Here is a 12,708-nt window from a genome sequence, read left to right as displayed (position 1 = left end):
TTTCCAAGGGAAACTGGCTCGTATACACGTTACACATGGGGAAAACCACGAAAACACCCATGCAGCCAGCCCGTTCGCGGGATTCGAACCTCGGACCGAACTACCAGTGTTCAGCGACTTTACCGCTCGGCCGCTGGTGGGCCGGAAGAGAGATGGAAGACCCTCGGATCAGCCCCCCTCCGAGTTCTCTTCTATAAAATTGGGAGAGGAATTTATTAGCTGCCTGCTAATTAATTTCCTAATTGCTGTATCATGCTGGAATAAACGGCAATCTTCATCATCTATCTTCAGAAGCAGAAGTTTCAAATTTTGGTCGTGATCGGCCCACTGGTTCCAAAGATATAATTTTTTCGACATTTATTAACTTAGAATTTTCAAGCTGCAAAATTGCGTAGTTTGACTTCCTATTACAGTGCAGTGTTGTGTTTCAGTGTCTATGTGCCTTTGGATTACTATGGAATACCTTTATACAGATGAAGGACAGATGAAATACTGCTGCCAAGGTAAGAAAATTTGACTTTTTCCTGTATTCCAGATAGAAATATAAAAATTCAGCACCAAACGCAGTACTGTCGAGAAAAACTTAGATCCTTTCCCATACGATGAGTGACATAGATTCCTCCACTTACTCGAGAGAATTTGCTTTGCAAACATTCATTACCTCGGACATAAGCTATACTGAGAAGATTGATAAATTCACTGACGAAATTAAAAAGATCGCAACTTCCTTTCGAGGTGGCAAAAATATTCTACCCCTAGGCTTGCGAAAGCAACTGATAGACACGGTTGAAGCCTTCCGAATTCTGGCTTTGGGAGTATCTGAGTATATCCCACCTCCGGATACCGTCGATAAAGCAGTCAACACATCCAGTATTTTCGCGTGTGAACTAGCAAATCAACAGCAACACATCACAGCTGCACCTAATCTAGCGCAAAAGGCAACAGACAATCGAAAGTCCTACGCAAGTGTAACGGCGCAAAAGCCTAAACACACCTTGCTGATCTACCCTAAAGACCCGTCCACAACATCCAGGAAAGTGTTAAAAGAAAAATTGACTGCTGAATTTCCGTTACCCACATTGGGAGTTCAAGTAGCAGCATTAAGATACATCCCGCAGGAAGGACTTGCAGTGGATTGCCATACAAAGGAGGACATTCACGCACTCTCGGAAAAACTGCAGACTGAAAAGGCTAAAGAATTCTTGCAAACCAAGATCCCAACAACAAGGCTTCCCAGGGTTGCTATACACAATATCCCATTAAGCGTTACACAGGAGGAACTTGGACGAGTCATCAGTTTAGAACTCCATATTAACAAGAATAATGCCAAAATCCTGTACAGGCTCAAAGAAAGGAGTAACACAGTCAAGTGGATTGTCGAATGTAATCCCGATGCCTTCCAACAACTCATGCGCTCCAGAAAACTACTCATCGGCTGGCGGGCACATCGAATCTCAGAGTACTTCAACACTAAGAGGTGCTACCGCTGTCAAGCATTTGGCCATACCCAGCAGGGATGCCAAAATAAAATCTATTGTGCATACTGCTCGGGGAATCATGCAATCAAAGACTGTCAAGCCAGACGAGCCACATGCATCAACTGTGCAGACAGTAACTACCGCAACCGAGACAATAAAGCTTGCGACCATCCAGCCTATGATGTTGCCTGTCCAACATACACGAGATACGTCGAACGGATCAAACGCAGCACTATCTATGAATAGTCTATCTGCTACTAATGCTAACAACAACACGCCTGTAATCCAATCTAATAATAACAATAATCATATGCAGATTCTCTCTCCACATACTATACCTCCATCAAGCAGGAACATAGGTACACTAAGCACAAGTATCATCAAATGCCTGCAAATCAATCTTCAAAGGGCTGAGGCAGCAACATCTCATGTCCTCACGCAAGTTATTTCCAACGACATAGACCTCGTAATCATGCAGGAACCATACTGTAGAGAAGGTCACGTCGCTAGCTTACCTATTGCATGGAAAATATACCAAAAGGAGTCCCCGACGGCAGATCTTGCTCCTAGAGTAGCAATTGCCTGCTGCAACCCCGCATGGACACCACAAGTCATCAAGCTGCATAGGGATTATGTCGCCATTCTAATCATTTTTGAAAATATGCAATTTATCCTTACTTCGGTGTATTCACCACCAACAGATGCAATTGGCAGCACTGTCGCCCACATAAGCGAAACAAGTAGAAAATTTCCAAACACAGCTCAAGTCATAGGAGGCGACTTTAATGCCCATCATATTATATGGGGGTATAGTACCACAAATCCAAAAGGGCAGGAGCTTGAAGATTATATTGCGGCAAACAATTTACAATTGCACAATACAACGAATGCACCACCTACATTCGATAATTCGTACAATCAAGGATGGCCAGACTTAACGATCTCAACTTATGATATTGCTAACAACATACATTCATGGCATGTCTCAGACTCTGAAAGTTGTTCAGATCATAAATACGTAGAATTTACTATACAAACAGATACCACCATTTCTATAATTAAACGCTATAGGCTGCCAGGTAACAAGGTTAGACAATTGACACAGGCCTTTACTCGTCTCCTGCAAGCAAAAGAATTGCAGCTAGAATCTTGCAACAACTCAGAACACCTTGATTCCCTTGCACAAGGACTTCTAGAGGAACTTAATGAAATATGTCAACAAATTTTACCCCTCCGTACAACCAAGAAATTACAAGGAATCTCTTGGTGGACCGGCGAACTAAGGCAACAAAGACAAAAATGCAGAGCTTTGCGCCGCAGACTAAGAGGCAACGTGGACGGAGAGACCAAAGCACAGATTCTGACTACATACCGGCAAGAGCGGGCTAAATATAAGAAGAATATTCTCGCTGCAAAAGTGACAAGCTGGCGTACCTTCTGTAACAACAATACGAATCCCTACGGGATCTTACATAAGATTGCAACACAGAAGGTATTCAAACCAGCACAAATTCATGCACAGGTTCCAACAGCTAGTCTTTCAACAAACCCAGCGGGGTTTACAGCTGCCACCCTTCTTGACGAAATTTTTGCAAAGGACAATCCGCATGAAGATACACTGGAACAACGTGCAGTGCGAAACAATACAACTATCCCAGATACGCCAGATGATTATGCTTTCTCAGCGAAAGAAATCGCTCATGTATTTCGCTACCTACCCCTGAAAAAAGCCCCAGGAACGGATGGCCTGGACTATTCAATAATTAAAGTTGCATATAAAGCCAATCCAGATTTCTTCACTAAATTTTTCAATAAATTACTTCAGGCAAAGCTCTTCCCAACCGTATTTAAGAAGGGACAGGTAGTCTTGTTCTTGAAAAAATTCAAAAATCCAGCTGAACCGCGGTCTTACAGGCCAATCTGCTTGTTGTCTGCACTGGGCAAAGTGTATGAAAAGCTGATTGTCAATCGACTTCGTCATCATTTGCACAAGACCAAATATCTAAGTGTCGGACAATTCGGTTTCCGCATAGGATCTTCCACCGTTCAAGCCCTTTCAACAATCAAGGATTGCATCCAGAAGAATAGAAATGATAATATGCATACGGCTTTCATTTCGATTGACCTGGCCAGCGCATTTGATACTCTGTGGTGGCCAGCAATCAAACAAGCTTTACGCAATGCAAAATGCCCGACCAACCTTTATCTAACAATCACAAGCTACTTACAAGATCGTATGTTAATAATGTCCCACGATGCAGGTGTTTCATCCAAAGCCCAAGTGAGAGGTTGCCCGCAAGGCTCTTGCGCGGGGCCCCTCCTATGGAACATCACATTTAACGAAGTGCTCGCTGCAGACTGGCCCGCACACACGCGAGTTGTCGCCTACGCAGATGATGCTGCACTCCTGGTGCGAGGACGCACACGCAACGAACTGGAGAAAAACGGCACAGAAGTCTGCACACTTTTTGCTGACTACTGCACTCGACTTAAGCTTCAAATATCAACAGAAAAGTCAACAGCGTTGATCATTCCAAGGCCAGGAACAAATCCAACACGACGGCCCTGTATTAAATTAAACGGGAGAAATATTAAGTTCGTTAAAAATCTTAAATATCTAGGAGTAACATGGGACTCCGGTCTAACCTTTATTCCTCATATACAAGACCTTCGTGTTAAAACATCTCGAATAGCGAGAACAGCGCGCCAATTTCAGGGCAAGAATTGGGGTCAGAGCCCCCATTTTCAGAAACTATTATATCTCACAGTTGCAGAGAAAATCGCATTATATGCAGCCCCAATCTGGGCAAACCCAATGGGAGCCAGGAAAATCCGTCAACTATCAGCCTTGCAAAGACCTTTTGCGATAAACCTATGCAAAGCATATCGAACTACAGCCACAAATGCAGCACAGGTACTAGCTGGTATCATACCACTGCATATCAAAGCCTTAATGGAATCTGCATATGCCCAACTGATCCACTTGCGCCGAGATGCGACATTTGGAAACACTACCTATAGCCCAGTCCAATATGAGCATCGGGGCGACGTATTGCGTACACATCCCTCAATAAAAGGGACAGGCATACGCACAGTTAAATCCAACTGCCTTCATCGAGACACCCTCACGAAGATATACACGGATGGCTCGAAGCATGAACATGGAGTAGGTAGTGCCTTTATACACTATGATGGTTCCAACACCGAATACACATGGAAAGGACATTTGAAACCGGAAAACAGCGTCTTTCAGGCGGAAGTTACTGCTCTCACAGCAGCGGTACAGCATATACTCAACAACAATATACAGGCATCTACCATATACACGGACAGCCTTTCAGCAATAAATGCAATAGAAAATCAACACCATGTATCGCCGAGCATCATTAACTTGCAAGACATCCTGCAGCATAATCGTCACACTAAAATTACCATGGTCTGGGTCAAAGCCCACGATGGCAACCAGGGAAATGAAGCAGCTGACCGTTTGGCTAAGGATGCTGCAAGCAATCTCGAAGCACAAGAAATAAATATTCCTGCCCCACCATCCTATCTAAAGCGTCATTTGCAGGGACAAGCAATACGACAATGGCAAGAAGAATGGACTAATGCGGAAACAGGGAGGCGCACCTATGAGCGTATTTCAAAGGTATCAACTGACCGCCTTATCGCCATTGCTCCTTTGGTAAACTACATAACAGGTCACGGGCCGTTCCCGTCTTATTTTCATCGACATGGGATATCAAATACAGACATCTGTGCCTGTGGAGAAGACGGAACGCCAGACCACTACCTATTCAGGTGCCCTCTGACAAATACCATGCATCTTTTCATGCCCACGAGCAACATAACTGCCTACCACCGACTGATAATAAAGCACAAGGGAAGCATTAATGCAATATGTAAAATTATAAAATTTATCGCGGCACTAGGTCAGGATATCTGCCAGCCCATTTAATCAACATAAGGTTTTCCACTGCATTTATCCAGGAAACTACAATTTGCACACGCATACCTTATATCTTATACCTAAACAGAACTTAAACTGGTTTGAGAACTCTTGCACAATAGCAAATATTTAATGAACTTTAACGCTGTCATGTGTCCTTATTAGTTCTATACAAGCACAGTATTATGTGCTTTTGTCAGTATTATAACGACTCTGTAGCATGCCTTCCTATAAGCATCATATCAGCTCTCCGTATCATATGTTTCTATTAGCACTTATTACTCATATACTATCATATGTATCTTTGTCTACCTTAATATTTATTTGCACAATGTGTTTTATTCGTATTATATCTGCTTTGCTATTAGTATCATATCAGCTCTGCACCATGTATATTTATTGGCATCATATTTACTTTGTACCAAGTGTATTTACTCGTTCTTCACCTGTACTGCATCTACTCAGCACCATGTCATTTAATTAGCTCTATATTTGTTCTGCATCATGTATATACATTAATATCATATTTGCACTGCATTATGTGTTTCAATCGTATGACAGCCTAAGTTCGTGCACTATGAGTTGTCTAATCATAAGTTTTTTTTTTTTTTTTTTTTTTTTTTTTTTTTTTTTTTACACATATACTATCATATGCATTATATGAAACACCAACTGTTTACCCCAAATATTTATCTGCATTAAATATTTTCATTTGTATTACATCTACTTTACATCATGCGTTTCTATTAGTACAACATATGCTCTGTACCATATGAGCCTATAAGCTATTTATCTGTTCTGCATCATGTATATTCATTAGTATCATATCTGTCCTGCATCAAATGATTTTAATCGTACTATACCTGCTCAGCGGCATGTGGCCCTTTTTTTTTTTTCTCATATCTGATTTGCATCATACGTGTTCATTAGAACATAAACTGCACTGCATAATGTATTTTCATGTATTTCTATTAGTATCATATCTGCCCTATGTCACGTTTTTAATTAGCTCTAGATTTGCTCTGCATCATGTGTATATACCAGCATCATACCTGCTCTGCATAAAGTACCCTAATATTTATTTGTATCATATGCTCCTATTTGTATTATATCTGCTTTGCATCATGAGTTTCTATTAGTATAACATATGCCCTGTACCATGTGTATCATATTTATGCTTGCATCATGTGTTTCTCATTACTATTATCTCTGTCCTGCATCATGTGCTTTTAAATAGCATCATCTCTGCCCAAAGTCATGTGTTTTTAACAGTATTATAGTTGTCCTGAATCATGTCTTTTATTTAGCTCTATATTTGCTCTGCATCATGTACTCCTATCATGTGTTAGCCTAGGTTCATGCACTATGAATTGTCTCCCCATAAGTATTATTACTCATATACCACCATCTGTTTCATATGTAAACCAAAAGTTCATGACTAATAATTATTTGCAACTTATGTTATTATCTGTCTTAAAACTGCCCTGCATCATGTGTTTTAATTAGTATACGCGCGTGCTTTATATCTGGCAATGTTACACGCGTGCTTTATATCTGGCATGCACCATGTGTTTTCACTAGTATCGCAGCTTTATCTCTGCTCTGCATCCTGTGATCTTACCAGTTTTATTACACGTTTTTATATGTCACATAGTATTACATCTGCCCAGCATTATATGTTCTAACAGCATCACATGAATGCATTATTAGTACTCTACTTAGCAGTCTGTGAGTATGTTCTGTGTATTTTAAGTGTGTTGTTATGTGTATTATGTCTTACATTTTTATGCCACCTCCACCCCTTTTTTTTTTTTTTTAGATTTCCTGTAACAACCACTGTAAACCTAAAACTTTCAAATGTCATACACATCACTTGTAATGTAGACTATGTCAACCGCCCTTGTATGGCCATGTAACTTTCTCATTAAGATTCAAATATACTCCCGAGGCAGCCTGATGAGGCTCCAGGGAGTTGTTGCCACTAGATAGTGGAGGACGCGGGGCATATGCCTGTTTACCTATGTTAAACATCAGGCGCCCTCGTCCTCCGTCACCTGTCACCTGTCACTCGCATGGGTCCCAAGGCTCCTGCCAACGGCATGCACAATCTTGCATCCTTGCTACGATGAATTTCGTGGGCTTGCTCTGATATCACAGAAGGAAGATTATTTGCAATAACAACATACAGAAGATGATCTACAAGCTATTAACGTTTAGTTACAATCAATAATCGCAAACGATTTTGTAACTGTCAGTAGACTTTCGACGCACACAGTTTGTATCTAAATATTTGTATTATTTTATGCGACGAACAGGGGATTGTTGCTTATACCATTTAAATTTAAAACGTTTGAAAAATCAATAAAAGTTGTACTGATTCAGAAAGTCTGCATTTACTTACTGATCGTTACATAAACGCGGAAGATAGGTCGCCTCTATCACACTTTTGGCACTATGTGTACACTACGAAAAAAAAAAAGCTACTTCTATATCTCCAGTTCTACTGGGCCGATTGATGAAATTCACTTTGCGTTTTCATGTCTCGAAAGCGCGACTAAGGATATGAATCAGATTTATATATAACATTGTTCTAATATAGATAGTTCGACACAAAATCGGACGTTTTCTTAAATCACATGCCAGGTTTTTTCCATATTTCCATTCTACGACTCAAATTATTCCTAAATATTAAATTTTGTAAAATTTGATGCCAAATTTACGGAGAAATTCAGAAATTTATCTTAAAGAAATTTTTTCAAGTTGAGCCAATAATAATTCACTTAGCGAACTTTTAAATTTATAGCAACATATTTTGCTTTCCTCTTTTTTCATTGTAAACGAGATGAAAAACGTCATCGTTCATTATATCAAATAATTTTAACAAAGTACGTAAGCCACATCTGGTGTTATTACAGCTTATAACATATATCTCAAATTTCAAAACGTGCCAATATGTAAATTCATGTATATCTTAGAAAACTTTTAATAAGAAACTCTAATATTTTGTAGATGTGCCTAGAAATACATCTACTTCAAGATGATGTTCAAAATTTTATAGGTTATAATAAAAAATATTCGAAAAATTTATAAAAAGTACTTAAAATACATATTTAAAAAAAATCTGCGAATTATACTTTGATTAAGCCTAAAATTTGAATTCTAGAAGAGGTAATCAAGTAAGTTTCATAAAAAAAAGAGATTAATAAATATATATCAAATTCAATTAACATTGAGGAGTTAAATTTTGAGAGCGAATTTTTAAAAACTACTCGTGCGATTTTTATAAAATTTGGCAGCTTTTTATAATTTGAGTCGTAGAATTGAAATAGGGAAAAAATATTCAAAAGTTAGCTGCCTTGAGGCAGTGCTGTTATGGAATATTTCAGAAAACATGGCTCATATTTATGTTCAACACAAGAAAAATACACTTGCAGCCAATGCATTCAAATGACTGGAATCGCACTCAAGATGAGTTATCAGTAATTAGACTTCTTATTGACTTGACCTTTCTAATCGAACGCGACTACAGTATTTTACAAGTTATTAGAGTAAGCATTGCAAGCATTTCCCAGGTATTAAGTAAGCATAAAATACACATCATTGTTTATTTTTCACACATCAAAAGCAGGACTTAAGTCCTATCAAATTTACCGTGCAAGGCGGCTGTATCCAAGGCTCACCGTCTATTTGCATTGGAAATCGCTTTTTTGTCCTGAAAAGTGAAAAACATATTTAAATGTCTAAAATTAAAATGTTATATTACAAAATCACATTGTATAATTTTGTTATAAGTTATTCATGTTAAGATTAAGTTAAATGACTTGTTAACATAAAGCACTCAATCGGTTATAAGAGGACAATTTGAGGAGGGCTTCAGGGAACTATATATATATATATATACTCGTATATCTCAGAAAAATATCACATATGTTATACCTGAGAAAATTAATAAAAGTCTTAACGTTTGCAGCTCGTTTCGCAGCTCTTAATCAAACTTCAAAGGACTCAACAGCCTTGTTTGCATCGTTCGATATATCGTGTTACAGGATATTTGTTTTTGCAACTTTCGCGCTAACACTTTTAAAACATTAGAGGCACCAGATTCTTCCCTGGTCCCATACAGACTGACATCATTAACCACTTGCGTTACGACTACGCCGCTCCGCGTCTGCGAGTGCAATCCAGAGCTGTAACTCGAGAAATAAACAATCTCGTTGTTAGGCGACGTATGCACCACGTTATTTTCATTTTTGCGATAAATGCCTATCGACGTGGTGTTCACGTCGCTCACGGTTTGAGACAAAAGCATCTGGACGTGCGTGGCACGTCTTTTTAGCGCAAGTGGTTAATAGGCTATAAGGCGACAATTCTGCAAGAGAAAATTTACTGTCTCGCTGAGCAACTTTGCCTCCTCGTGTAGATGGGCATTTAGGTACAAGAAGAAACTAGTAAATATAAATTGAATAAAAATGATAGCAGAATATTAGCCGGAAAAGCAATAAAGCAACACATTACTCAAACTTACTCTCGTAACAAAATTCACAAATATTTATAAGCAATAAAATTATAAATCTTCATAACAATGTACTAATTCATCGCTAGGAAAGGAAATAAAACAGATGTATGCATAGTTCTTTCAATAAAAATATTTTAATAATAGATGGAGAGTTCTAGTACATGTTGAGAACATACCAGATACATGTTATGAGAAGAATTAGATAGCTGAAAAATGTTTTTACAACAATAAATAAACAAAAATAAAAAAAGAAGCTTTGACATTAATCGATGGTTAGTATAATTAAAGGTTTTTAGTAGCAGTTGATATTGGAATACTACAGTCCAATAAATATTAAAATCACAAAAAAATTAGCAAGAATCACTAAAATCATAAAATGCAAGCATTAAAAATGAATGTTTTCTTGGGCGGGGAGGGAAAAATTCCAATGCTTATAAAACAATTTACATATAATTAAAATTGCATTTTGTGAATAAGGCAAACATGAATACCAAATAGAAAGAATGTATTTACGAAAATTTTCAGATAATTATTTCAGAATAAATTTCTACTTAAGGATAGAAGGCAAACTAATGAATATAATCTAACTTCTATAGCTCAGAGATGTTTCCAAGTACTTTTATCACAGCAGCAAAACATTTCCAACAATATCAGAAAAAAAAAATAGCTGGACTGGTCTTTGGTCTTAACTAGACAGCCCACTCACATGAGTACCGTTATTGATTCATTACTACATATATATTTCAACTCAAGAATTCTTTTGAGAAAGTAGAAAACCATTCTTTTCCTTATCAAAAACATTTACGATATATTCATCCGATTATAAATAGCTGCAAGCATTGCACAATACTCATTAACATCCGGTAAAGTATGGGCTACCACTTGGCTTTCATCTATTACGTATCACTTCCGTCAGTGCACCACAGAGCTTCACCAAGAGCACAGATAAGTTGTTCAGAAATTTACAGTGTATGACATATTGTGTCTTCACATAACAGTTTAAACAATTGAACATATTTCGCATTTTGTGTGCATACTTAATTCTGCAAAGCAAGACCAATTGTTTCTTTACCTGATGACAACGGAGGAACACTGGGCCAGCCGGCGTCCCGAGGCTCGGAGTCCTGCTTTTACTTGACCTACGTGCATGCAGTTCTCCAGGCCAATTACTTCGATCATGCGATCTCCGATGTCTAGAAAGAATGTAAAGATTGTTACGTGAGCCTCATATTAAAAACAATATCATCATTTTTTCTAAAGCTATTAGAGAGAAATTGATTAAAAAAAGACTAATCAATCCTACTTTATACTCATTACCTTCAATGGGTTATTGCGTTAGACAAATACTAAAATTACACAAGTTTCTGTTTGCATAATTTTTTCCAATTTTATAAAATTTATAACAATAGTATGGAGAAGAAGGAATCTGGAGAGGAAGGAGCGGCTGAAAATAGACAATGCCCTTTCCAGGAATCGAAAACGAGGTCTTAAAATAACTAGCTCCAAGTGTTGACCAGTACGCAAGAACTCGAGGAAGGAATGTTTTAATTTCTCAAAATGATACTGGGCCTACCAATGGCCGAGCGGTAAAGTCGCTGCACACTGGTAGTTCGGCTGTCCGAGGTTCCTGCAAACGGGCTGGCTGCAGGGGGTTTTCGTGGTCTTCCCCATGTGTAATGTGTATATGAGCCAGTTTCCTTTAGAAAGTCCTCTTTTTCCGTTGTCTTACTTGAAGTCCTGTTTTAGATATTTTTGCATGTTTACAGGTTATTTAGATATTTTTGCATGTTTACATGATCATGTATGTTTTTTGCATGTTTACATGTTTACAATGTAACATTTTTGTAAATGTAAACATGATTGCATGTTTACATTTTTGCATGTTTACATTTTTACATGTTTACAAAATTAATTCAAATTCGCAATCATCTAATATAGCGATATGATGAGTTAGGGATTTTCTAAAACGCGCGAAAACAACCGATTTGGCGACTTGGCAATTTTTTGAAAATGCGCCAAACTGGATCGTAATATCCAGTTTTACATGTCAATGTTATCTTAGAGAATACGATTATCCTCTTTAAATTATTACAGCAAAGTAGCGAGAACTATCTAGGATTTTGTCTTAAATAAGAATTTTCTAAGAGCCTGATATTTTTGATGTAAAATATCAGGATATCTAATATCCAATGAATACATTAAACACAGCAGCCACACAGCCAATTCTTTAAGACAGAAGCTTCAAATTTATCTGCATAAGTATTGGCAGGTCCGGCGACGGGCCTTTTGACATCTGGTGTAATCTCTGCGGTTCCTAAATTCTTCTGCCAGATGCACTCCTAAATTTTAAACATCTTGCCACCCTGTACGGGCACCGAACCTGGATCCAGGATGAAATTTACTCATACTAAATGATTTTATCAACTCTTGTAATAGAGATCTACAGTTACATTTAGACAAGCGTTATTAAAATAAACGTTTCTTTCCCTTGCAGCTTTATGATATACTTGGAAAAAGATACAAAGATGAAAATTACTGAAATTCTTATATTTATAAAAAAATGTAACAAGACACGAGTTTATGCAAGAATGATTTTTAAATGTTAAATAAAAAGATTTGCACACGCCTGTCATAGAACGTTACATTCAAGCATTAATTAAAAGCATTGTATTAAGTGCAGATTTTGTATTTTTTTTATTTCTTTTTTGGTTGTTTGTTGAGAGTAAAATGTGAAGTACAAAAAGTGTCAAATCTTAAACTAATCA

At 37.9% G+C, this 12,708-nt stretch overlaps 1 protein-coding gene across 3 annotated transcripts in view; it reads right to left on the bottom strand.

The window, feature by feature from the left end:
• Nucleotides 1-12,708, bottom strand: part of Dgk (diacyl glycerol kinase 1) — a 911,622-nt gene that overhangs the window by 11,938 nt on the left and 886,976 nt on the right. For all 3 annotated transcript variants that reach the window (XM_085814117.1, XM_085814118.1, XM_085814119.1), the window contains 2 exons: nt 11,016-11,136; nt 9,079-9,139 (listed from right to left, as the gene is read on the bottom strand). In XM_085814117.1, coding sequence (XP_085670243.1) covers nt 9,079-9,139; nt 11,016-11,136 — 182 coding nt within the window. The remainder of the gene's footprint in view (nt 1-9,078; nt 9,140-11,015; nt 11,137-12,708) is intronic.

This window comes from Stegodyphus dumicola, chromosome 3, assembly GCF_044657685.1.
Source record: "Stegodyphus dumicola isolate Sdum_Otavi_A_Nest chromosome 3, ASM4465768v1".
NCBI classification, from domain to species: Eukaryota; Metazoa; Arthropoda; class Arachnida; order Araneae; family Eresidae; genus Stegodyphus; species Stegodyphus dumicola.
The sequence above is the reverse complement of the archived record's forward strand: the minus strand, read 5'-3'. Positions and strand labels throughout refer to the sequence as shown.